Below are 27,334 nucleotides of genomic sequence, written 5' to 3'. Positions count from 1 at the left end.
ATGCAAGCTATGATATTTGCCATCCAGGAGATTAATGATAGTCCTGATCTTCTTCCCAATATCACCCTCGGGTTCCAGATCTTTGACACATGTACAGTGCTGAGACGAGCAGCAGAAGGAACCCTGTGGATGTTGTCTGGAGGACAAGAAACTGTTCCAAATTATCGGTGTGGGAAACAAGGAACTTTTGCTGGTATTGTTGGTGATTCTGGGTCTACACGGTCCATCCTCATGGCCCAGATCTTGGGTCTTTATAGATATCCACAGGTAAAATGATGTGTTGTACAAAAAAGTAAAGGAATACTTGTCTCATCTGTGCACCATCATAGTTACCTGTACATACTGTAGTTGGTTTGGTTAATAAAAGACATTTGTTTATCAAGTCCAAACAGAAAAAAAAGTAAACATTAGGTACCTTTCTCTCCTGCAACCTCACATATCCCAGTTGATCCAGGAGAAGGCAAATAACCATTACAAGGCTGGGGACAACTAATCTTTAAAGTGAATGGGAACCGCATTTCAAAAAAAATGAAGCAAATACTTACCTAAGGAGAGGGAAGGTTCTGGGTCATATAGAGCCTTCTGTCTCCTCTCTCGGTACTCTCTATCCTGTGCTGGTCCCCCCCCCCCCCCCGTTTCAATCCCCCCTTAAAAGGGTATTTGGAAGTCTTCGGGAACCGTGTCCTCCCGAAGACGTGCGGCTCCATACTGCACAGGCATGAGCATGCAAGATAGCGTGCTTGTGCAGGTGCAGTACAGGGCCGCCCTTCTTCAGGAGCACTCGGGCTCCCTGAAGACTTTTGAAGCCTCCTTCAGTCGAGTAAAGCAGTATTTGACTAATTTCGTCAAATACTGCTACCGGGCGAGCCAGCACCGGAACGAGGGGACCAGGAGAGGAGCGGGAAGGCTCTATACGACCCAAAACCTTCCCTCTCCCTGAGTAAGTATCTGTCTCATTTTTTTAAATGCGGTTCCTATTCACTTTAAGGGGGATAAAATATCCTTTCAGACTACAGGTGGCAGTCAGATAAAATTCTTGGATCAACTCTTCTGGGAATTAACTAGTAATTATAGCCGATGTCCTTCAAAGCAAGGAACTCATCCAAATGGACAAAAAGCGGACTTGTCAAGCGTTTTTTTTTGTCCTCTGATGTATTTATACATGTTAATCAGGTTACCCCTTAGCCCTCTTTATTCCAAGCTAAATAAACCTACTGTGTCCAACTTTTCTTGGTAAGTGAGAGGTCTCATCTCTCTGATTCGTTTAATTAGATTTAGATTATATTAATTGAGTTACCTGTCTTTGACCCTGTTCTAGTGTGTTAATGTTCTTCCTATAGTGTGGTGCACAAAACTGCTTCCCATGCTCCAGATATGGACTCACAAACGATTTATACATAGGGAGTTGTATAGTTGCAATTCATGATTTACAGTTTTATGCATCCCAGAACTGTATTTGCTTTAGCTGCTGCTGCTTGGCATTGAATACACCCAGTATTCCAATCCCAAGTACTTCTCCAAGTGTGATGTTCCAAGCCATGAATCTTATATGTTGCTCTACCATTGGCTTGTGATGTATAGATTTTTAATGAGCTCAAATAAACCATCATGTGTATTTGTTGGCAACCATTGAGAAGTATATTAAACTCATGGCTGTAATGATTGTACCACATTGATGAATGTTCTAGATTGTAATATTTGTATATCATGAGCCATACTTCTCTCTTTCCACCAGAAGTTTGTTACATTTCCCCAGCACTAGGATTCTTCAGCTTGATATGCTTTACCTGCTTGCCAGGGCCATTTTTGGACATTTTGGTGCTACCGGCAAGCACCCTTTGCCTCCCCTGATCTTGGGAATAGGTCAATTGTGGCCTACACTAAGATTTTTTATAGGCACCAATAAGTACTGATAGGTTATGTACAGAAATGATGTTACTTCTTAAAATTAAACTAAAAAGAATATTACCAACTAGCCGACCCACGGCGTAGCATACACCGCATAAGGGGGTAGCGGGCAGGAAGGGGGGTATTGGGCACAGCGGCGGAGAGGGGGGTCGGACCCCCCCTCCCTCTCCTGGGTCCCCCATCTGCGCTCCCCCTCTAGCTGAAGTTCAGCAACAGCCGCCGCTATTAGTAAGAGGCAGCGGGCGGGAATGACTCACCTCTTCCGGGTACCAGCGTGCGTTCCACTGTCGTCACTTCCTGCAATGCCGCCCACTGTATTGTAAGTGGACAGCATTGCAGGAATTGACGACAGTGGAACGCACGCAGGAACGCGGAAGAGGTGAGCCATCCCCACCCGCTGCCTCTCACTAATAGCGGCGGCTGCTGCTAAACTTAAGCTAGAGGGGGAGCGCAGATGGGGGACCCAGGTGAGGGAGGGGTCAGACCCCCCTTCCCCACCGCTGTGCCCAATACCCCCTTCCTGCCCGCTACCCCCTCCAGCTTGGCGGACCCCTCCAGCTTCGGGGGAAAGCCTAGGACCGCCCCTGGGGGCAGGGCGCTACTTCTTCTTGCTTGGACCAGCCCCTTCTTCTTGCTTGGACCGGCCCTGGGGGCAGGGCGCTACTTCTTCTTCTTGCTTGAAGGTTGAGGCACATAGTCTATTATATATATATATAGATAGATTATTACCAGGCCGGGTACACCACAACAACCTGAACTTGTGCAACCCACATAATAAACCCTTCCTATAATTGCTATGTAAATGTACGGTTTATGTACATTTCAGGTATTTATAGCTGGAATGTTGTACTGAAAATCTGGAAGAGCTGCAACAATCAATAGAAACCAAATCTGGCATGATGATGCACAGCGGCCGACGTGATGATGTGGAGTGTCCCCAACCAGGAAGTATACCACCAACCTTCAGCCCGAAAATTGCCAGTAACTGAGCCACCAGTGTAACCGGGAGAGGAGCCAGGAGGACACCAGGGGACCTCGCGGCCTATGGTGGGTTGGAAGAAGCCCCAGGTAAGTACCAATTTTATTTTTATTGACTGCTCAGGGTCCCTTTAAGGTGGGACCTTGGAGATTTAAAGAAAGTGCAGAGACAAGACACAGCATTGATCAGAGGGATGGATGGTCGCGCTTACCAAGAAAGGTTAAGGGCTCTTTCACACCAGAGCCCACTTCTGGCGTTTTAACGCAAAGTCTATACTTTGCGTTAACCAAGGTAGAAGGAAAGTCCATAGACTTTCCTTTTACCTTTCACACCCGACGCTGCGTTTCGATACGTTGCGGTACGACACGTCCCGGCACATTTTATCATCGGGAATCGGCGCTTCCCCTTCGGGGTAATTAACTACCACCGCCGCTACTCAGCGTCGCACCGGAGTTTCCCGACGACACGCCGCAATGCGTGCAGGAGCCGTTCTCCTGCACGCTTTTGGTGTGTAACGAGCTTAAATAAACTGGGCTTATTTAGTCTGGAGAAAAGACACCATGTATAACTATAAATGCATCAAAGGACAATTTACAAGCTTGGCAGATGCGATTTTTGTCCCCAGGCTTGTGCAAAGGAGTAGCGGACATGATCTGCTTTTGGAGGAAAAACATTTTGCCATCTAATTATAAAAAAAGTTCTTTACAGTAAAAGTACAGATATCTGCGTTTAAAGGAAGCTTGGATGCTTTCAATGCAATGAAGGACATCCATGCCAGTAATTACTAGATAATTCTCAACGATGTTGATCCTAGGATTTTATCTAATTGCCATCTGGAGTCGGGAGGGAAGGATGGTTTCCCCATTTAGTTGGTCCAAGCCTTATAAAGGGATCTTTGACTTTTTCTGTATCAACTGGCATATGTAAGGGTTCAGGCTAGTTTGTACAATATTTTTTGTTTGCCCTCGATAGACAAATCTCTTTTTACAATTAAACTAACCATGTAACTATGTAATATTTTGAATATTCAATAATAATGGCTGCCTCATAAATCTTTATCTTTGTCCACAGATAAGCTACTTCTCAACCAGCCCATCTCTCAGCAACAGAAAAATGTTTCCATCATTTTTCAGAACCATACCCAGTGATGCATTCCAGTCACGAGGACTTGCCCAGTTGATTTTCTACTTTGGTTGGTTGTGGGTGGGATTCATCGCTGCTGATAATGACTATGGCCAGATGGGTCTTCAGGTGGTCAGACAGGAAATACTCAGAGCAGGTGCCTGTGTGGCCTTTACTGAGACAATTATGACTGGTCAGTCTAATAGGAATGCTCCACACATTGTCAAAGTAATTAAAAATTCCTCAGCCAAAGTTGTGGTGGTGTTGTCTTCCAATTCTGATTTTCTGCCGGTTGTAGAAGAGTTGACGAGGCAGAATGTGACCAGTAGAGTATGGATTGCCACCGAGTCCTGGTCAACCTCTGCTCTTTTTTCTGACCATCGAGTCTTGGAGGGCACCATTGGGTTTGCAGTCCATGGTGGACAGATGCCAGAGTTTGTACAGTACCTCAACAGCTTACAACCATTATTGTCATTAAATGACTCTTTTTTAAAGGAGTATTGGGAGAAAATATTTTCTTGCAAGTGGGACAATCAACAAAATTCAGATCATGTAATGAGTAACAAGGCAGTAAATAAATGTACTGGGCAAGAAGGCATGGAGAACTCCTCAATTGAAGTAGATCTTGGAATAGCCTTCAACGTCTACACCTCAGTCTATACCTTTGCATGGGCTTTCCACAGTTTGTTTCAATGCAAACCAGGGATGGGACCATTCCATAATAGATGTGCAGACACTCTGTCATTTTACCCTTGGCAAGTAAGTTATAGTACTTGACTCTGACTTGTTTTAATCTTTTAATCATTTTAAATCAGCCATTTCTCTGTTTTCTTCAACAGCTTCTCCATTATATTAAAAGTGTGAATTTTCAGGCCAAAGACAAGAGACATATATTTTTTGACGACAATGGGGATCCTCCAGCCTTCTACGATGTTGTGAACTGGAAGATGAGCATGATGGGCTCCATAGAGCAGAGTATAGTAGGAAGTTATGACTCCAGCTCCAAAGACGGGAAACCTTTAAGTGTGAATAGCAATGCTATTTCCTGGGTTAACAATAGTACACAGGTGTGGCTGCCCTACATAACAACACAATCTGCAGAGCATTGTCTTTTAAATATTTTACAGTTTATTTCCATGTTTACTGCATATCACGATGACATCAGACAGAACTGAAAATGAAATAAATCGCTTCATCTAAGCCCAAGACAGGGGCATAACTAGAGGGGAGCAGCCTCCTGCGATTTCAGGGGGCACAGAGCTGTGGGGAACCTCCACTACTAACTTTCCCTTCCTCATACAGGGGGCAATACTTCAGATCAGGAGTTTTTGTGGCTACACTTGTTATTAGTATGAAGATCATGATGGCCATGCTTGTTTTATGACCCTTGTAAGATGAGCCCCAAGGCTAAGGCCATGAGGGGCACCAAGGAGAGACAAGGGAAGGGGGGTGAATATTGGGGGAGCTCAGCCCATTACAATTTTGCTGCGGAGGGGGCATGAATTGTAATTATGCCACTGGTCCAAGACAAACTATATATTCATGCCCTCCTCAGAGGAACTTATGGTTTTGTTGTCAGCAAGCTTGAAAGTCAGTCACTTGATCACTATAACTGAGATGTACCCAGGACCAGTTCACAGAGATGATTTTCTGGCGGTTGTGGCACAATTCCCCAGCAGTTTATACCTGCATAGCCACTGATCCTCTGCCACCCCTTGCATTCCTCTGTAAGCATTCGCAATTTCAACTGGATTGGCAGCTGTGGCAGTAGTTTACAGTACAGTACAATACAGTGCTGCATGCAGTGTCTATAACTTGATTAAGCTTTTGACCCTTTGCAATGGACTTGCATGGCAACGCCAAGTGAACGTTGTACAAACACAGTTGCAACGTGATCAACAGGCGTTTGTTTGAAGGGAAAAAAGCTTAACACCTCCAAGCAATCACAGAAGGCATATGTAAAGCATTTGACGGACCCTTGCCAACCTCCCGTTAACTGCTCCACGCAACTGAATGCAACATTGTTTGAACATGTACTTATGCTGGGAATACACGTTTCGTTTTTGCCTTCGTTTTAGCCTTCGATTCGTTCAGTAAACGAATCGAGTGTTAAAAACGTATGTGAAAATAGTCATAATCTCATTATAGTTTCGATTAATAGACCCCAAAAACGAACGACTAGTGATCGAACATGTTTGATATTATCTCTCTTTATCCATCTAATCGAGCCATTGGTAGGCTTGATGGCTGTTCAGATCGATTATATATTCGTTTATGTCGTCCGTCCCTGTACTACGTTTCGTTTCTTTGCAGCCTTCGATCATTGGAAAAACGAAACCATCAGAATCGAAAAAAAACCCGAAACCGTGGGTGGTGATATTAACCGTAAGATCGATTATTTTGGGATCGAAAAGGACAAAAGGCACAATCGAAACGAAGGTTTAAACGAAGGCAAAAATGAAACGTGTATTCCCAGCATTAGGCTTGGTTCACAACACACACAAAAGCAAGATCAAAGGAGAAATCAGTACATAATCAGACATGTCAACTGACTCAATGTTGCCAATAGGATTCGTTCAGACATGTCAGTTTTTAAAGCATGAGTTGTCTCCATTGCAATAGCAGAATGCAAATTCAAGTCCTGTACCGTTTTTCTAGGCACCAAATAATCTCAGCATGCCAACAAAACAGTGAAAGCATTAAGATGAACTGCATCCTTCCTCACTTGTGCTTTTTAACTAAATGTATTTATTTTATTTATTTATTGTATTTATAAAGTGCCAACATATTACGCAGCGCTGAACATTAGTTAAGGTTACAGACAATATTAAGGGGTGACATACAGCAAAATGACAATACAGGAACACAAGAAAACCAGATCACGCAGCACAGTATGAGTACAAGTTAATGCTTAGTCACTGGATGGAGATTAGGCAAGTCCAGTTCACTCAAGAGTTCACTCAGATCCATAGGATGGGTTTACAAATAATGGAGATGCATGAACATGTAGGAGACATTGGGAGGAGGACCCTGCCCAAAGGCTTACACAATCTAGAGACAGAGGTAGGGACAAGAAAGGCAGTCAGCTGCAGGTTTAGTGCACCAGTGGGGGCGGTAGGCGGGAGTGAAAAAGTGAGTTTTGAGGGCCTTCTTGAAGATGTTGAAGAAGGGGGAAACCCTATTGGGCATAGGTAGGAGTTCCATAGTGTTGGAGCAGCTCTTGAAAAGTCCTGGAGGCGTGCATGGGACTGGATGATGCGGGTGGCTGTCAGGCTAAGTTCATCAAACAAACACAGAACATTTATATCGCACTTTTTTTCCTGGCAGACTCAAAGCGCCAGAGCTGGAGCCACTAGGACGCACTCTATAGGCAGTAGCAGTGTTAGGGAGTATTGCCCAAGGTCTCCTACTGAATAGGTGCTGGCTTACTGAACAGGCAGAGCCAAGATTCAAACCCAGGTCTCCTGTGTCAGAGGCAGAGCCCTTAACCATTACACTATCCAGCCACTATATTACATTAGAGGAGCGGAGTTCTGAAATTTATCACAGATGGTGACATTTTTACTGTCGTCAGGTGCAGCTCTGCAGAATGTTCGTGTGTTCCGAGCCAGTAGAAATAATTCCTGGTCTCCTAGAATGCTTTGGTAATGAGAATACTGCATAGCTAAATAGCCTAGGCTGTGACAGCACTGAGAGGGCGGGGCCGCCTACCAAAATACAGCAATTTATAGATATAGGAGTGTTTTCGATGCTGACACCATATTCATTAACAAAAGTTGCTATCCTGAATAATTTACAACATTCTACTTTATTTCACTGCAGAACCTCTTCAAGTTCAATATGTATGAGAGTGCAACGTTCTCTTAAAGGTCAACTATTGCAAACAATTGTAAAATGTAAAATGCATGTGCATGTGCATATATAAAAAGTACATTTAGGGCCCTTTTCCACTAGCAATCGCTAGCGTTCACGCTGAACGCTAGCGATTGCTGAATCGCAATTACCGGCGATTCCCCGACGTTCGCGGCCGCGATTTTGCTATGCTATGCACTGCATAGCAAAATCGCGGCAATAATCGCTCCGCCGCGCGATCGCGATCCGGTCAAAAACGAATCGCGGTAGTGGAAATGACCTACCGCGATTCCTATGCTAAAAGCAAACTGTAGCGATTTGACAAATCACTAGCGGTTTGCGGTTTTGCGATTAAGCAATCGCAAACGCTGTAGTGGAAAAGGGCCCTAAGTCTTGCACAAGACTTTAGTCTTGCTGTCACTTGCAATAGGTTGTAAAATTCTGACAGATCTCAGAGGTTTTGAGCTATTCAAGCTCCTATTGGGGGATTCTCAGGATTTTTTTTATTTTCAAAAGCATTTCCGGAACTGTTGGTAAGTTCAGCTGCCAAAATAGTGTGCAAGCGAGTAGAGAGGTTGTCTGGTATCGTTATGTAGATCCTTTCCAGGAAATAATATAGAAAAAAAAAAAAGAAATAACAAATTAGACTAATGGACAAGTCTGTCAGATCTGTCAGATTTTTTTTTGGTAACACTGATTTTTATTAAGCAGATTGGATAATACACAAAGACCGTTAGAAGATTGGAAGTTAACTTACAAATCATATAAAATTTAAGAGTCAGTGATGTAAGAGTCTTAGGGTGAAAAGTTCTTCAGCCAGTCTTCATGTGGCTCGTAGATTTGTTTACTTCTCTGAGATGGATTTTAATAATACACCTATTTCTTTAAAGAAGTAGACAGCCTTGTATATGGGAGGGGGGAGGGAGGGAGGGGTATGAGGGGGGGGGGAGGGATTAGGGGGGGGGTAGTGTAATAGGGATAAGGGAGGGAGGAGTTTAATTATTATTAAAGGTCAACCAGCTAAATAATCAGCAGATAGCAACAATTGAAAATAAAGAACTGATGGACAACAGGTCCAAGTGGGTCACGATGGTCAGATATCCCGCATATCAGTTTTGATAGTTACCTCAGATGAGGTTAGTTCTATTTAGAGATAGAGGGGAGGAAGGGCCTAATAGAGAGGGTTGTATAGAGTCCTTGTATTGGATAAAGAGGGGGTGATATGGGGATTTGTTTTTCCCTCAACTACCACATTCACTCCAAAGCCCATTCGTCTCCTTTAGCATCCCAAAAAGATTTAAGCATATGTTCTACTCAGCTAGATAATAAAAGTGGCAAACACGCTGCACCATTGACATCACAGGACAGTTGCCTATAAAACTAGACTTCTGACTCTGGGCTCAAGCTTCATTCATCTTACAGATCGTTATCTTCATCTGGCAGTGCTGTGGTCTGGGGCAACCTATATATCATGTTTATGTGGTGTTGCCAAGGCAGGATCCATATCGACTTCGGGTGGGGTATGGGGAGGCATGGCTAGAGACTCAAGGTTTGGGTCCCCTATCAGCTTCCTGGCAAACCCCAGGGTAAATAGGGTACCGGCTCATTTTAGGGAAGGGTGGGTGGTCAGGGTCCCCTTTTTTTTTTTTTTTTTTTATTTTAAGGGGGTATGTAATCTGAGGAGTTAAAAGTCCATGGGTCCCAGATCTTATGGAATCTGTCTTCGGAGTCTCTCAGAGAGGCTGTCATTTTCTCCATAGTTTTATACCAGGTAATTTTAATTTTTATCTCTAAGGTTGTGGGTGGGGCTATTTGTTTCCATGCGGCTGCTATGGAGAGTCTGGTGGCTGTCAGGATGTGGGTAATTAGACGCATAGAATGTGTAGGGACACCAGGTATGGTTTTACCCAGTAGCATATAAAGGGGATCGTGAGGGATAAAAGTGTCAGTGACATGTTGAATCAGAGATTGGATGTCTCTCCATAATGTATCAATGAGAGGACAGAACCAGAATATATGTGCTAGGGTGCCTTTATTTCCACATCCTCTCCAGCATAAATCAGAGGGTCCATTGTATATTCTGGAGAGTCTATCTGGGGTGAGATACCAATGGAAGAGGATCTTGTATATGTTTTCTTTTATTTGTGTGCAGATGGAGCTATGTTTAGCATTTTCCCAGATGTCTGTCCAGTCCTCCAACGTGATAGAAGTAGAGAGAGCGGACTCCCATTTAGCCATGTAAGGGTGAGAGGGGGTGAGGGAATTTGATTTAGTATGAAGAAGAGAGTAAATTTGTGATATCAGTCCTTTTTGGTGTCCTCTAAAGTTACATACACGCTCAAAATGTGTCCAGGAAGGGATTACGTTTGCCCCCTTGGTGGTTTTTTGGAGAAAGTGTTTGATCTGGTAGTACTCTAGGTACATCTGAGGGGAGAACTGGGTCTTTTCTTCTAATGTTGTTCTATCCCAAATTTTACCCGTTAATGGATTAATCCAGTCTCTAAGGTTAAAAAAGCCCAGATTGAACCAGCGGGCCATAAATTGTTTTGAGATTCCAGGGGGAAAAGACTGATATCCAAGTATTGGGAATAGCGGGGAGGGAGTGGACCTAAGCTTGGCAGTAGACATAGTGTTCCTCCATATGCGAGCTGAGAAGGATATAGTAGGTAGTGTAGTAGTGGGGGGGAGTTTTGGAGGAGTTGGTGACCAGATAAGTGAAGCTAAAGTGGTTGGTAGGATGCTTGTAGCCTCTATTAGGGCCCATTTAGTAAAAACTCTTGGGCTAGTCCATTCGGTAAGTTGTCTAAGGTGGGTGGCCTGATAGTAAAGCTTCAGGTGGGGGACTGCCAAACCTCCTGATTCTCGTGGGGAAAGGAGTATATTTTTGTGGACTCTCGGGTGTTTGTGGTTCCAGATGAATTTGAAAAACTCAGTTTGTAGTTTGGAGAGTTGGGTTGAAGGGACTTGGACTGGCAGTGTTTCGAATAGGTATAAGAGGCGTGGGAGGATGTTTATTTTTAGAGAGTATATTCTCCCCATCCAAGAAATTTTATATGCTGTCCACTTGTGTAGGTCCTTAAGAATGGTCTGGATGAGTGTAGGGTAGTTTTGTTTATATAGTGTGGAATATGTAGGTGTGAGGTTTATTCCTAAGTATTTGAGGGCGTGTATTTTCCATCTATAAGGGTAGTGAGCTTTAAGGGAGGACAGTAGGGTGGGGGGTATTTTGATAGGGAGAGCTTCTGTCTTATCTTGGTTTAATTTGAAACCTGAGAGGGATTCATATTCTTTTATGGTGGAGTGCAATGTCGGGAGAGAGATAAGGGGTTGTGTGATTGTGAGCAGGACATCATCCGCAAATAAAGATATCTTATGATCATGTTTGCCTTGTCGAACCCCATGTATATTCGGGTTCAGTCTAATAGCTGAGGCTAGAGGTTCGATGCTTATGGCGAACAATAAGGGGGAAAGGGGACATCCCTGGCGAGTGCCATTTTGTATTCGTAAGGGTTGTGTAGGGGCAAAAGGAAGCTTAATGGAAGTGGATGGTGTGGAGTATAAATACTTAAGTAAAGAGAGGAAGGGCGCTTTGAAGCCTTGATGTTCTAGTACTCGGAATAGATAGGGCCAGGATAGTCTGTCGAAGGCCTTCTCTGCATCCAAACTCAGGAGCAGAGAAGGCCTGCCACTCTGACTCATAAGTGAGATAAGATTTATTGCTTTCCTGGTGTTATCCCCAGCTTGGCGTCCTAGGATAAAACCTACTTGGTCATTATTAATAAGCGTGGTTAGAATAGGGTTAAGACGATTGGCCATGACTTTTGTTATAATTTTCAGGTCTGAGTTTAGGAGAGAAATAGGTCGGTAACTTTGAGGGAGTTGAGGGTCCTTCCCTTCCTTGGGTATTACTGTGAGTAAGGAAGCTAGCATGGATGAGGGGGGAGAGTCTCCTTGGAGTATTTTGTTTGCCAGTTTGATTAGGTGTGGAACTAGTTCTGATTTAAATGTCTTGTAGTATGAGTAGGGGAGACCGTCTGGACCAGGGCTTTTGGAGGAAGGGAGAAGTTTAAGAACCTCAAGAATCTCAGTGTCTGATATTGGGGAGTTAAGTAGGGTTAATTGAGCCTCTGTGAGGGTTGGGAGATTGAGTTTGGATCATCCGCAAATAAAGATATCTTATGATCATGTTTGCCTTGTCGAACCCCATGTATATTCGGGTTCAGTCTAATAGCTGAGGCTAGAGGTTCGATGCTTATGGCGAACAATAAGGGGGAAAGGGGACATCCCTGGCGAGTGCCATTTTGTATTCGTAAGGGTTGTGTAGGGGCAAAAGGAAGCTTAATGGAAGTGGATGGTGTGGAGTATAAATACTTAAGTAAAGAGAGGAAGGGCCCTTTGAAGCCTTGATGTTCTAGTACTCGGAATAGATAGGGCCAGGATAGTCTGTCGAAGGCCTTCTCTGCATCCAAACTCAGGAGCAGAGAAGGCCTGCCACTCTGACTCATAAGTGAGATAAGATTTATTGCTTTCCTGGTGTTATCCCCAGCTTGGCGTCCTAGGATAAAACCTACTTGGTCATTATTAATAAGCGTGGTTAGAATAGGGTTAAGACGATTGGCCATGACTTTTGTTATAATTTTCAGGTCTGAGTTTAGGAGAGAAATAGGTCGGTAACTTTGAGGGAGTTGAGGGTCCTTCCCTTCCTTGGGTATTACTGTGAGTAAGGAAGCTAGCATGGATGAGGGGGGAGAGTCTCTTTGGAGTATTTTGTTTGCCAGTTTGATTAGGTGTGGAACTAGTTCTGATTTAAATGTCTTGTAGTATGAGTAGGGGAGACCGTCTGGACCAGGGCTTTTGGAGGAAGGGAGAAGTTTAAGAACCTCAAGAATCTCAGTGTCTGATATTGGGGAGTTAAGTAGGGTTAATTGAGCCTCTGTGAGGGTTGGGAGATTGAGTTTGGAGAGGAATGAGTCTAACTTAGGGAGGAAGGTGGGCTTCTTAGATAGGGCTGGTAAGTTATATAATTGTGAGTAGTAGTCAGAGAAGATATGGGCAATTTTCTGAGGATCGTAGTGTATTGTGCCCTCTGTATCTTTCATGGAATAGATCAGTTGCTGGGCGGATTTAGGATTCAGTTTTCAGGCTAGTATGGTGTGGGGTTTGTTGCCCCTTTCGAAGAAGAGTTGCCTCGACCACCTCAGGCTTTTCTCAAGTTGGAGAGTCTGTAGGGAGCGGATTTCTTGCTTTAAATTTTGTACTATGCTAAAGTGTTCTTGCGTAGGTGATTTTTTATAAGTTGACTGAGCCTTAACTAGGGTGGCATGGAGGGACAGAAATTTTTGAGAGGAGAGTTTTTTTCTCCTGGAACCTTCAGCAATGAACAGTCCCCGCACAAATGCTTTATGGGCCTCCCATAGAGTGCCATAAGAGGATACAGTATTAGTATTTGTGTTGAAGAATGACCGCAGCTCCTCACTAAGTTCTTTGGCAAAAGTTTTATCCCGTATGAGGGATTCATTGAGTCTCCAGTTTAAGGGCTTATGGGGTCTACGCAGCCAGTTTAGGTGTAAGACAACACTCTGGTGGTCGGACCAAGCCATTGGTAAAATTTCTGATTTGTCCAATAGAGGTAGTAGGGTGGGGTTGGCGAAAAAATAGTCTAAGCGAGAGTGAGATGCATGAGGAGGGGAGAAAAAAGTGTATTCAATAGATTTGGGATTGGAGATTCTCCATAAATCAAGCAAAGTATGTTTTCTCATAAGCGCCCTGAACTTACGGGAGTTACGGTCGTGAGTACCTTTTGAGGAGGGATTTTTAACATAGCTTCTATCGTGGATAGCTGAGAATGCCAAATTGAAATCTCCCCCTAAGATTAAAGTGCCGTGTTTTAATTTTTGGAGTTTATCCAGAAAGGAGGATAAATAAGAGGTTTGATCTTTGTTTGGGATATAAACATTGGCCAGGGTGATGGGTTTGCCCGCCAGGGATCCAGTAAGTATGAGGTAGTGGCCATCAGAATCGCATATAGATTTAGTGATCTGTAGGGGGAGATTTGATTTGAACAAAATAGCAACACCTGCTCGTTTAGTCGAGGCGGAGGCCAAATATACCTTAGAGTAATGCTTGTTTCCCAGTCTAATAGGGTCTTGTCGTCTGAGATGGGTTTCCTGGAGCATAGCAATGTCTATGTCCAGCCTTTTGAGGTCTTTTAATAGGGAAAGTCTTTTCTGAGGTATATTTAGGCCCTTCGCATTTAACGTGATCAGTTTAACCATAATCCGTGGTAAAGCGGAGCACGTTTGAGGTGTATGCGGTAAGATCCGACCATCGCGACCCATAGTAAACATAAAACAAACAAGCTATAAACCTTAATGAGACATACTTCCATATCGGACAGAAAAACACATCAGTAGAAACAAATGTTGGTTGATATAGAGGTAAGAAGCTTATGCCACTATAAAGTAAGTGGCCGTAGGTAATGGCAACCAAAAAGAGCTGCCTGGGCGAGGAAGCCTTTGGGGGTACCAGACTCCAAAAGAGCCAGATAAGCCCATAAGGGGACCTCCTGAGGTGCATGTGGAAGTACCGGGGGGTAGCAGTCCAGGGACCAGAGTCCCATTGTCTAGATTGTTAAAAACCGGAAACAGAGATGATGTTGTAGTGTAGGTAATGGTGAGTCCAAACCATCATGTTAGGGCCTCCAAAGTAAGTATCAAAAGTGTGGGATCCCTCTGTAAGGGAGATAAAGGAGTGCAGTTTAGAGTTCAGCTAGGTAAGGTTTCCATATCATCTTGGATCTGGGTGTATGTGAGGCTCCGAACAGGGGCTCGAGTCCAATCTGAGATATGGCATACTTTCCTGGGGGGCGAAGACGTAGAGGGAGATCTGGGGTTCTGGGTGAGTTGTAGAGGTGGGAGTTTGAGTCCCATTTGCTTCAGAAAGAGGGGAGCATCATCAATATCCGTTAAGGTAAAGGTCAGTCCTTGGCGGTTAACAGTTAGACGAAAAGGGAAACCCCACTTGTAGGGGATAGCTGCATCACGCAGAAGTTGTGTAACTGGTTTCAGGGACCTGCGCTTTGCCAGGGTGATGAGGGATAGATCATTGTAAACATGGATTTCGTCTCCTTTAAAAGTAAGAGATGGAACTTTGCGTAATGCCTGTAACAGGGCTTCTTTAGCTTCATAGTAGTGCATCCGGACTATGATGTCTTTAGGCCTTTGGCTGTGGGGCTGACGTTCCCCTAAGGACCTGTGGGCTCTGTCCATGCGCCATAGCTCATCTGTAAAGTCAGGTAGAATCGATTTGAATAGCTCCAGCAAGTGTGGCTTAATTTGGTCAGGCTTGACTGACATGGAGACCCCTTTCACCCTCAGATTCTGTCTCCTTTCCCTATTTTCAAAGTCTTCCTGTGTAATGCGGATTGCTTTGAGGTCTGACTGTATTATAGATTGTTCATCCTCTATGGCTGACTGCTTCTGAGAGAGAGTGATGGCTTTGTCCTGCAGGGCGCTAGTGCGTTCCCCCAGGCTTATTATGTCTGCCTTCATGTCTTTTATGGCAGATAAGAATAGATTCTGTAGGGAGTCATGCATGGCTTTACAGTGCCTGTCTAGTGTAGATTCTAGGAAAGCTGCAGTGACCGGTGCAGTGTCTGGCGTTATACTGGCCTGTGGGGTGTTGTCAGCGTGGTCTGGCTGATCGGCGCCATCTTGGGTGTGCGCGGGGCGGAGGAAGCGATCCATTGTGCCCGGAGTCTGCGGCGATTTGAGGGATCCCTTTGCGGCCATCAGGTGGAGGGAGTCTTAGAGCATCTGATCCGGTTAGAGCCGTGCGGTTCTGAGGCTTAGGGATGCGGATAGTGGCTCTTCTCAGAGAGCTGTGGGCCGGAGCTCAGATCCTAGGCTGCCATCTCCGTGACGTTGTGCATGCGCCTGAGATCTGTCAGATTTTTACTGCTTATTGACTGTAAGTGACAACAACATAGGAGAAAATACATTTATAGGGCATTTTATTCTGGAGGAAATGTACTTCATATCAGGACCGGGCCGAGGCAGAGGCAAGAGAGGCTCCAGCCTCAGGGCACAGTGTAAGAGGGGCGCACAACTCACTCAGCTATCATTCCCCTATTGTGTTTGAAGCTGAGATAAATACAAAAGGGGATACATGGCAGTGACTGCAAGCCAGATAACTAGAGATTAAGGTATAAATATAAAGTGCATGGTAACCAATGCTCGGAGCCTTGCAAATAAAATAGACGAACTAGAGTTCATTCTGAATGACAAAGGCTATGACATTGTGGGAATAACCGAGACATGGATGGATAAAAGCCATGACTGGATAGCTAATTTAAAAGGATACAATGTGTTTAGGAGGGATAGAACAGGGAAAAAAGGTGGAGGGGTTTGTCTCTTTGTTAAGAATTCTTTTACAGCTGTCCTCAACGATGAGATGGAGGAAGATTGCGAAGATGTGGAGTCCGTTTGGGTAAATATTCATGGTGGAAATAAAAGTTGCCAATTGCTTATTGGGGTATGCTACAGACCACCTCTTATTAATGAAGCTGCAGAACTGCGATTACTACAGCAGATTGAAAAAGCTGCAAGTAAAAACGAGGTCATAATTATGGGCGACTTCAACTTTCCAGACATTGACTGGGGTATTGAGGCTACTCATTCTGGTAAAAGCAGCAGATTTCTGGCAGCACTACAGGACAATTACTTGACTCAAATGGTAACGGAACCAACTAGGGGGAATGCGTTACTGGATCTGATCATTTCTAATAGACCAGATAATGTATCAAATGTGCAGGTTCAAGAATATTTGGGAAATAGTGATCACAACATGATAACGTTTGATCTGGTGACTGATAGGCCACGGGGCAGCGGGACCACTAAAACTATGAATTTTAGAAAAGCAAAGTTCAATCAAATTAGGCAGGCACTAAGTTTGGTGAACTGGGATAATGTACTACAAGGGGACGACACTGAAGGGAAATGGCAAGCTTTTAAACGTATTCTCAATCAATATTGTAGTATGTATATCCCATATGGAAACAAAATGTCTAGGAATAAAAAAAGGCCTCTATGGATGAATAGAAAGGTTAGGGATAAAATGAAGAGGAAGAAGAATGCCTATAAGGTCCTAAAACAGGAGGGGACTGAGGCTGCACTAAGCAATTATAAGGAGTGCAATAAAAATTGTAAAAAAGAAATTAGGCTGGCAAAGATCGAAGCTGAAAATCAAATCGCTAGGGATATCAAATCTAACCCAAAAAAGTTTTACAAGTACATCAACTCTAAAAAAAGAAAGGTTGACTGTATAGGAATCCTAAAGGATGAGGGTGGGAACTCAATGGTGGATGACCAAGGTAAGGCAGAGTTATTAAATGCTTTCTTTGCTTCTGTCTTCACAAAGGAAACAGCACTGTTGCAAATTACAGAGGCAGAAGAGTCTCAATCTTCTAACTGTAATATTAGATACTTAACGCAGGAAGAAGTAAAGGCAAGACTAAATAAATTAAAAATAGACAAGGCACCTGGCCCGGATGGCATGCATCCTCGGGTCCTAAGAGAATTAAGTTCAGTTATAGCTAAGCCCCTTTATCTTATCTTTTGTGACTCTCTTGCAACTAGCAGAGTCCCAGTGGATTGGCGTACAGCCCACGTTTTCCCATTATTTAAGAAGGGCAAAAAATCTGATCCAGGAAATTATAGACCTGTAAGCTTAACATCAGTTGTATGCAAACTATTTGAGGGGTTACTAAGAGATACTATACATGACTTCATAGTAGAAAATAATCTTATTTCTCAGCATCAACATGGGTTTACTAAAGACAGGTCCTGTTTGACTAACATGCTCAGCTTTTATGAGGTAGTGAATGCTAATATGGATATTGGGAATGCTGTAGATGTGATATACTTGGACTTTGCAAAGGCCTTCGACACTGTTCCCCACAGAAGTCTGGTGCAAACGTTGAGGATGCAAGGACTGGGGAAGAGTTTGTGTGCATGGATAGGGAACTGGCTAATGGACAGAAAACAAAGAGTTGTGGTCAATGGATCGTACTCAAAATGGGAGACTGTTAGCAGTGGGGTCCCACAGGGGTCTGTATTGGGTCCAGTGCTCTTCAATTTATTTATTAATGACCTAGTAGATGCAGTAGTGAGCAATGTTGCTATTTTTGCAGATGATACAAAATTGTGCAGAATCATCAACTCTCAGGAAGATAGTGTCATATTGCAACAGGATCTGGATAGGATGGCTATATGGGCACATACATGGCAGATGAAATTCAATGTTGACAAATGTAAAGTCATGCATTTTGGTCATACCAATGGTCTAGCACCATACAAAATAAATGGGATACAGTTGGGAACATCAAACTTGGAGAAGGACTTAGGACTTAATCGTACTCAATGCCAAGCCGCTGCAGCTAAAGCGAACAAAATTTTGGGATGCATTAAAAGGGAAATAAAAACTCGAGATGCTAGCATAATATTGCCCCTGTTTAACTCTCTAGTAAGGCCACATCTGGAATATGGAATTCAGTTCTGGGCACCACATTACAAAAAAGATATTGCAGTTTTAGAGCAGGTGCAGAGACGAGCTACAAAATTGATACGTGGGATGGAAGGTCTCGCTTACCAAGAAAGGTTAGATAAACTGGGTTTATTTAGTCTAGAGAAAAGACGCCTTAGAGGAGATCTAATTAACATGTATAAATACATTAGAGGGCAATATAATAGCTTGGCGGATGAGCTTTTTGTCCCTAGGCCTTCTCAAAGGACTAGAGGACATGAGCTGCGCATGGAGGAAAAACGTTTTAGCCATTTATTTAGGAAAGGGTTCTTTACAGTAAGAGTGGTTAAGATGTGGAATGCATTGCCACAGGAAGTCGTTATGGCAAACTCTATACCTGCATTTAAAGGGGGCTTAGATGCTTTCCTTGCGTTGAAAGACATCCATGGCTACAATTACTAGGTTATGCCTAATGATGTTGATCCAGGGATTTTATCTGATTGCCATCTGGAGTCAGGAAGGAATTTTTCCCATTTGGGGCTAATTGGACCATGCCTGGTGGGGGTTTTTTCGCCTTCCTCTGGATCAACAGGGGTATGTGGGGGACGGGCTGGAGTTGTACTTTGTACTGGTTGAACTCGATGGATGTATGTCTTTTTTCAACCAAAATAACTATGTAACTATGTAACTATGTGTTGGGGGCCCTGGGGCGCCTCTTAGTCTAACAGCAATCAGTGTGTGACGGCTGGGGTGGGAGGGATGGGGGAGGGGCCTCTTAGTGTAATAGCAATCAGTGTGTGACGGCTGGGGTGAGAGGGATGGAGGGGCGCACTTTGGTGTCTTAGCCTTTGGTGCTGTGGGACCTTGTCCCGGCTTTGCTTCATATAAAGGCATAAATACAATTTTACAATTTCTCGCGATCGAGGTCCTTTAAACAAAATAATCTGGGACATTTATGCTTGACACATCACATATGTTTGTTCTATTTCTTTCTTTAAAGATTCCACAATCAAACTGTAGTTCCAGTTGTTCCTCTGGGTTTAGAAAAGTGACCATTCCTGGTAAACCCATCTGTTGTTTCGAGTGTGTGCCGTGTCCTCAGGGTGAAATGTCCAATGAAACAGGTGCTCTTGGGGTATTCATTGTTAAAGTTTCTAAATCTGTACTCAATATTTTACTTACCGTGACTATTTTCTTCAGATGCTGTTAAGTGCTACCCTTGCTCCTGGGATACATGGCCTAATCTACAACAAGATGCATGTGTGCCGAGGACAATAGAGTTTCTTTCCTATAATGAAGCAATGGGCATTAACTTGGCAACCATTGCAATTTTCTCATCCATTGTCCCGCTTGGAATTCTGGGAGCTTTCATCTATTACAGGACTACACCATTAGTGCGAGCCAATAACTGGTCCCTCAGTTGTCTTCTACTCATATCATTGTGTCTCTGTTTCCTTTGCTCGTTGGCCTTTATTGGTTACCCGCATTCAGAAAATTGTCTTTTGCGCCAGGTGGCTTTTGGTTTGGCCTTTTCTTTGTGTATCTCTTGTGTTCTAGCTAAAACTATTACTGTTATTATTGCCTTCAAAGCCACTAAGCCTGGCACCAAGTTGAGACGGTTTGCAGGAGGAAGAGTGTCCTACTCAGTCATTGTTCTTTGTGTACTAATTCAAGTTTTCATCTGTGTGATGTGGCTTTCTTCGACTCCTCCATTCCCAGAGTATGATACTTACACCCAATCTAAAGCGATCATATTAATTTGTAATGAGGGTTCTCATTTTGCATTCTGGGGCATGCTGGGATATCTCGGACTCTTGGCCACGATTAGTTTCATTGTGGCTTTCTTGGCCAGAAGATTGCCCGCCAGTTTCAATGAGGCCAAGTTTATCACCTTCAGTATGTTGGCCTTCCTCAGTGTGTGGATAGCCTACATTCCGGCCTCTCTCAGCTCACGGGGGAAGTACATTGTGGCCACAGAGATCTTTGCCATCTTATCTTCTAGCTGGTCTGTAGTGGTTTGCATCTTCCTGCCCAAATGTTTCATTATATTGTTTCGACCACAACTCAACATCAAAGACCATCTGATGAAAAACAACCATGGATGAAATCCAAAAATGTAGACATTTATTCAGAGACATGTAGTAATATGTATTATGCATTTTATAGGCAAGATGCCAGTTAGCGACATGTAGGCTCTTATTAATTACCGTATTTTTCGGACTATAAGACGCTCCGGACCATAAGACGCACCTGGAATTAGAGGAGAAAAACCAGGAAAAAAAAAAAACCTGAACCTGGTGTGTCCATGGTACAGGGGCATCTTGTAGAACTTTTCCCCCCAAGCTGTGTGTGTGTGTGTGTGTGTGTGTGTGTGTGTGTGTGTGTGTGTGTGTGTGTGTGTGTGTGTGTGTGTGTGTGTGTGTGTGTGTGTGTGTGTGTGTGTGTGTGTGTGTGTGTGTGTGTGTGTGTGTGTGTGTGTGTGTGTGTGTGTGTGTGTGTGTGTGTGTGTGTGTGTGTGTGTGTGTGTGTGTGTGTGTGTGTGTGTGTGTGTGTGTGTGTGTGTGTGTGTGTGTGTGTGTGTGTGTGTGTGTGTGTGTGTGTGTGTGTGTGTGTGTGTGTGTGTGTGTGTGTGTGATGGGCCAGCAGATCTCTAAGCTCATTGACTGGGTTTTTAGGATTTACATGTATGATTGTAGGTTAAGTTTAAAAATGTGTTTTAATTACTGATGCATTGATGAGATAAAAAAAAAACATACTTCTTTACTCAAAAAAACCCTTTTTGATTCAAGGCATATTTGTGAAGTGGTCATAAATAAATGAATGCAGTTTTTCTAATGCAACTGCTGTCTCTTTAAAAAGACTCTGAAGCGAGAATAAATCTCGCTTCAGAGCTCATAGTTAGCAGGGGCACGTGTGCCCCTGCTTAACCGCCGCAATAGCGCCGCTAAACGGGGGTCCCTTGACCCCCAAACCCCCCACTGCGACACTTGGTCGCAGACTTGGTCGCTCCTGGAGGCAAGGCTAACGGCTGCAGCCCTGCCTCCAGTCGCGTCTGTCAGCGGCGCATCGCCGCCTCTCCTCCGCCCCTCTCAGTGAAGGAAGACTGAGAGGGGCGGGGGAGAGGCGGAGATACGCGCTGACAGACGCGCGTGGGGCAGGGCTGCGGCGGTTAGCCCTGCCCCAACCAGGAAGCGCTGCCCCGCATTACGGAGGGGATTTGGGGGATCAGAGACCCCCGTTAAGCCGCAGGATAGCGGCGGTTTAGCAGGGGCACACATGCCCCTGCTAACTCTGAGGTCTGAAGCGAGATTTATTCTCGCTTCAGACTCTCTTTAATGACATACATGTATAGTTGGAGCCTTGGAGGTCTGATAAGATCTGCCCAAATTAAGTTTGTACAGGTTACTGTACTTTGCATCTGAGCCTTTAAAGTATAGAGCATGTGCAGCAGGCTCATGCAGTAGTTCTGTGGCATTTCTATTCCCCTGCAAGATTGAGAGAGGAAGCAGGGAAATGTAACACTGCTCAAAGGCTGTGGGCATAGAGCAGATCCAGAGCTGACCCAGCTGCATTGTGTCTGTCACTTTGCAGGGATCCTGGATCATAACGTAACCCTCTCGTTCTCTATGGCAGGGACACAAGCATCAGAGGAGCTGCATGTCACTCACCTCTGTCCCACTGCTCGTCTCTGCTTTATGTCTGGTCACGCTCCACTCCCCTGCCCTCCGATGTATATACAGAAGCAGCGTCACTGTTCTGCTATTAGGAATCAGCGTCAGTGATGTCACGTGCTTCTGTATATACATCGGAAGGGAAGTGAAGCGTGACCAGACATAAAGCAGAGGCAAGTAGCGTGACAGGGGTGAGTGACCTGAAGCCCTTGGCTGCTTCAAACAGCCCTCTGATACTTGTGACCAGCCGGGGAGATAGTGATCCAGTCTCCCTGCAAAGCAGCAGACGCTCTTCAGCTGAGACGGCTGTGAGGATCACTTAGTCTGTTGTCATAAATCCTGTGTGCTCTGCCCGCAGCCTTTGCACGTTTCCCTGCCTCCTCTCTCACAGTAGAAGTGGCGGTCGTGACAGGCGATTCAGCGCATCCCCGCGCTGTAAGGAAGAGCTGGTGATTTTAAAATGCTTTTATTTTACTGGACGTGATGGTCTCGGAGGCAGGACCATGGCTCTGTCATTGGGCCAATCACTGTGCAGTGACTGTACAGTGATTGGCCCAATGACAGAGCTGTCATCCTGCCCCAGAGTCCATCGGCCAGTCAAATGAAAGCATTTTAAAATCACCCACTCTTCCTCATAGCGCAGGGATGCGCTGAATCGCCGCAGATGTCCTTTCCTGTAGTTAGGCAATTATGCCCCCTACAATGCCAGCTCCAGGTTCAGCATTGTTTGCTGATGACGGCACCTGTTTTCATGGTAAAGCTGGGCACTTCTGACCCTCCCCATGTTACATTTGGACTATAAGACGCACTTACTTTCCCCCCCCCCCCCCACACTTTATGGGGAGAAAAAGTGCGTCTTATGGTCCAAAAAATACGGTAACTTTTTCCTCTGAGTTTTTCCCTAGATAATATTTTCCTTGTCATTAACCACCTCGGCGGTAATGACGAGCTCAGCTCGTCTATTACCGCCGTGGTGGACTGCTCAGACCCTGGTGGGCCGATTTTCACAATTTTTTTTTTATACACGCAGCTAGCACTTTGCTAGCTGCGTGTCTTATGCGATAGCCGCCGCTCGCCGCCGATACGCAGACCCCTTACGCAACCTGGCCAAACACCACCAGGCTGCACTATGGGGTGGATCGGGACTCCCTCAGACGTCACGACGTCGATGACGCAGATGATGTCATTCTGTTTATCGCCATGGCGACGGGGAAGCCCTAAAAGAAATCCCGTTTAAAACGGGATTTCCTGATGGGCTTGATCGCCGGCGGCGATCGGAAGGGTGAGAGGGATTCGGCAGGGGGGGGTATCATGTAGCTGGCGCTAGGCTAGCTACATGATTTTAAAAAAAAAATCAAAAAATACTGCTACGCAGCCACCCTGGCGATCTTAATAGAATGCCAGGGTGGTTAAAGAATATTCACAATTTTTTTATATCGCTTTTCCACCTACTTTTTGATACTTTTTAAATTGTAAAGTGCTAAAAATCTGTTTTAAAAAGAAGAGGACATATATTGGGCCTGATCCAATTCACATTTTTTCTTCAAAATGTTTTCCTAAGTGATATTTTACCCACAGTATATAAATAAAATGCATTTTAAGTCACCAGCAAGCAAGAAAATACTCAACAAACCTGTGCACCAGTTTTTAAACCGCTACCATTGAGTCCATCCTTTTCTCTTCCATCATTGGCTGTTATGCAGACAATGCGCTTGATTCACAAAGCGGTGCTAACCTACTTAGCACGTCTAAAGTGTTAAGGCGCGCTAACCAGGGTGCTAAGTAGGTTAGCACTGGTTTTCTCAATTGAGAAATCCGGTGCTAACCTACTTAGCACCCTGGTTAGCGCGCCTTAAGACTTTAGACGTGCTAAGTAGGTTAGCACCGCTTTGTGAATCAAGCCCTAGCAGCACTGCGAAAAAGGTGATTGGAGCACCCCTCCCTCCGCTTGACCTTCTTCACACTGCCAGAAAAAAATTGAGGGCCACTAGGATCCCCCCCCCCCCCCCCCTTCCCAATCAGACGAGCACTGACAGCCTGTCTGGGACAGCATCGTTTACCAGGTGCCCACTCTGAACTTCCTAGCCCTCTTTGGCAGTACTTGCTCCTCTTTCCTGAGTTCTTGTTGCCCCCCTTTGCTACAATTGCATGCTCCCCTGGCCTGTATCAATGTATATTTCTCAATGCTTTGCCTGTCTCATGTGCTCCTGCTACTGCCATGTGTACCACAACCAATTCCGGCTACGTCAATGGCATATTTCGGCGAATAAAGAGGATTCTGGTTCCATCAACATCACAGCCAGAAGAAGGCAAGTTACTAGAGGCTGTGAGCAGTTAATGCCTATTGTAAACTGATATTAGAAAGTATGCTGTATAAGTATGCTATATTGTTTGAAAGTAACTGTTTCCATCCTGCCTTCAAGCTTACACCTCTTCTATAAGCAGAACTCTGCCACACTGCATCATGGGAGATGTGTCTCCTCAGTATTGATAAAAATAACTCGCACACCATGCAGAAAGTCAATGCAAAAATGTATGTATTAAGTACAAAAAGTATCACAGTGATTATTAAACAACTGGTTACATGGGGCACAACATCACAGAAAGTGACAATTACAATAAAACTCTTATGGAGTCAATGTGCAGCACAAACAAGGCTATGCATCTTATGCAATGAACAAATATGTTGCAGACAAAGCAATAATAAGGCCCCGTTCACACTTGCGTTTCTGTAAAGAACGGACCAGATGACCGGACCGGATCCAATCCGTATCAGAACCATACGGTTCCGATCCGGATCCGGTCCGTTTGCATACGTATTGATACGGCTGCGATCCGGTTCCATTTAGTAAAAGAGATACAAACTATATAAATATTGTTGGGGTCTGGGAGGTCAGCAGAAGCTGCACCTGTAGAATCAGGTCCTCCGCTGTGTAGGGCCTCACCTCCACGTCCGACATACTGCCAAACAGCTCCAGCACGTTAGTCACTGCTGCTCCACGCCAGAAATGCTGGGCCCATGTGTCCCCATCCAAAATGGCCGCTAGAAAAAGCATAGGAAGTGGGGTAGAACGTCAGGTTTTTATAGCCAGTGTGTTCTGTGTTTTCCGTTTCCCATTGGTTTCTATGCATGGATGGTGCAGTCAGGCTCCGGTCCGGGTGCGTCGGCCGGATGATCCGGACCCAAAAATAGAGCATGTTGGAAAAGTGTCCGGAGTCTGGATCCGATCCGGCTCCGTTCCGTACGGAACGGACGTGTGTGAACGGCCGCATAGACTTTGCATTGCTATGCGGAACGTCCGTTCCGTTTGTACAGTATACGGTCTGGATCCGATCAGGCGAATCCGGACAGCGATGTGAACCGGGCCTAAAGCTAAACAGCACTCAGCATGGAAGCGGCATAAGCCATGAAGCTATAAGAAAATGCAGATTAATACAAAGACTCCATAATGGGGATATACCCTGACAGCGCGCTGTTTCGGTACCACCCTTCGTCAGAGGGTATATGCTAATATGCTCCTTCCGGTTGTGTGTGTCTCCTCACCCACAAAGCCAGCCTCTCAGCCGCCCTTACTCTTATCTCTGCACCAGCAAGTACAGTGAGTACACAGCTAAACCATTATCCTGAAGAGAAGTTTCAAAGCTAACTGAGCCCCTGGGTGCTCCTAGGTTAAAAAAAAAAGTCAAGAAATCAAATGAGCCTCTCCATAAAGGAGATTCTCAAATGGTGAGTGTTTTTGGTTTTTGTTTTTGTTTTCATGGAGTCCTCCAGCAAAAAACTTTGATGGGGCCACGAATGTTCACACCACTTCCCTTGCCTCCTGTAATGATCTGCGCTGCTGTCTGCACTGGCAGACAGCTGTTTGACCATTTTTTAGGTCTGAGTGCTGCAGGTCACTGGAACAGAGACCTGTCTTCACTCTGCAAGTTGCAGAGCTGCTGTTCTGGGGAGGAATTTGCATACACTTGTCATGCAAATTGCTTAGCTGCTTCCTTTGATGGCTTGCAGTATAAATACCATTTCTTCCCAGAATTCCCTGCTGGTCATACTGCTTTGTTTCTGCTTACTTACCTGGAGTGGCAGCCTTTGCTAATCGTTTGCTAAGATTATCTTAGAGTAATTCCTTGGGAGTGCACTAGGCATTCCTTCTAGCGTAGTCAGATTGTATTATCTGTTTTGCCTTGTTTTGCCTTGTACTGTCTATCTGTTGCGATTGTCTTGTCGCCAGCAGCGGTCATCAGGAAATCGTACTGTCTGTTGGGATCGCATTCGCCCTAGCAGTAGTGGCGGTGGTTCCTTCTGTCTTGCTGTAGGCTTGGTGAGGCAACCGTTTATCAAGCGTTCGCGTTCTCTATTCATTTTCGTGTTTCATTGGTTAGTTAGGGTTGGCGTGCTTTGTCTCTGTTGCACTTTTCGTGCGGAGACCGCGCCATTAGCATGCTTTGTCGATGTTGCGCTTTTCGCGCGGCGACCCCGCTTAGCGAGTGCGTTTGTTATTTTCCTTGGCGTTCTGATTATTGTTATTTACTGTGTCTTTCTTGCTACACTTGTGCTCTGTCTTGCTTGGTCTTGTGTCGCTATTTTCAATCGCGATTCTTGCTTCCCACTTGGTTTCCGCTGTTGTGTGTTCACCGTCACTGGGTGGCGACTAGATTGGTGGACACACATACATTCTGTCTCTGTGCTCACTTTCTCTCTACAGGTGCATTGCACCAAAGCTGGGTTCTGTCGTTTTATACGCTTGTGGAGGACTTTCGCAGTGTCAGCGCACATCTTGTGCGCTGACCTCGGAGATAATTCCGCAATCTGTACACCTCCCCTTTGTGCCCTTCTTGGCCTGGGGGCCCATGTCATCATAAGACCAATGTGGCCATCATGATTTTCACACCCATAACAAGTGTAGCCACAAAATTCCTGATCTGGAGTATAGTCCCCTGGAGGAAGGGAGGGTTAGTAGTCGGCCCAGTACAGTTCTGGGCCCCCTGCAATCACAGGGGCTGGTCCTCTCTAGTTACGCCCCTGCGCTACTCATCCCCCTTTTCTGGGGGTAGTAGGAGTGGTTGTAACACTAACCTTCCATTCTGACCATCAAGACAAGACACAGCTATAGCAGGTGTGTTACAGCTTAGAGGCATGGCATTGTAGCACTAGCTATATAAAATGAAGGGCAGAGAGCGTGCATCATCTGTCCAGACTTGTACATTTATTGCGTATGAGCAAAGACCAGTGCAGATACAGTATGGTGCATAACATAATTCATCTGTGTTACATGTTTTGTGC

The 27,334-nt window shown here is 44.8% G+C and overlaps 1 protein-coding gene across 1 annotated transcript; it reads left to right on the top strand.

Annotated features, from left to right (window-relative positions):
- LOC137562021 (extracellular calcium-sensing receptor-like) lies at window positions 1-27,105 on the top strand. Its single transcript, XM_068273364.1, has 6 exons — window positions 1-267; window positions 3,959-4,768; window positions 4,849-5,034; window positions 19,383-19,506; window positions 19,583-20,469; window positions 26,998-27,105. The coding sequence occupies exons 1-6, from the start codon at window positions 1-3 to the stop codon at window positions 27,103-27,105; spliced, it is 2,382 nt and encodes a 793-aa protein (XP_068129465.1).
- The last annotated feature ends 229 nt before the right edge of the window (window positions 27,106-27,334 follow it).

Source organism: Hyperolius riggenbachi, chromosome 3, assembly GCF_040937935.1.
Source record: "Hyperolius riggenbachi isolate aHypRig1 chromosome 3, aHypRig1.pri, whole genome shotgun sequence".
Classification (NCBI taxonomy): Eukaryota; Metazoa; Chordata; class Amphibia; order Anura; family Hyperoliidae; genus Hyperolius; species Hyperolius riggenbachi.
Note: the sequence above shows the minus strand (reverse complement) of the source record. Positions and strands in the feature narration are given on the sequence as shown.

Coding starts and splice junctions, on each gene's coding strand:
- LOC137562021 (XM_068273364.1), top strand. CDS start 1: ATGCAAGCTATGATATTTGCCATCCAGGAGATTAATGATAGTCCTGAT. Junction 268..3,958: donor GTCTTTATAGATATCCACAG/GTAAAATGATGT, acceptor CTTTGTCCACAG/ATAAGCTACTTCTCAACCAG. Junction 19,507..19,582: donor TGAAATGTCCAATGAAACAG/GTGCTCTTGGGG, acceptor TATTTTCTTCAG/ATGCTGTTAAGTGCTACCCT.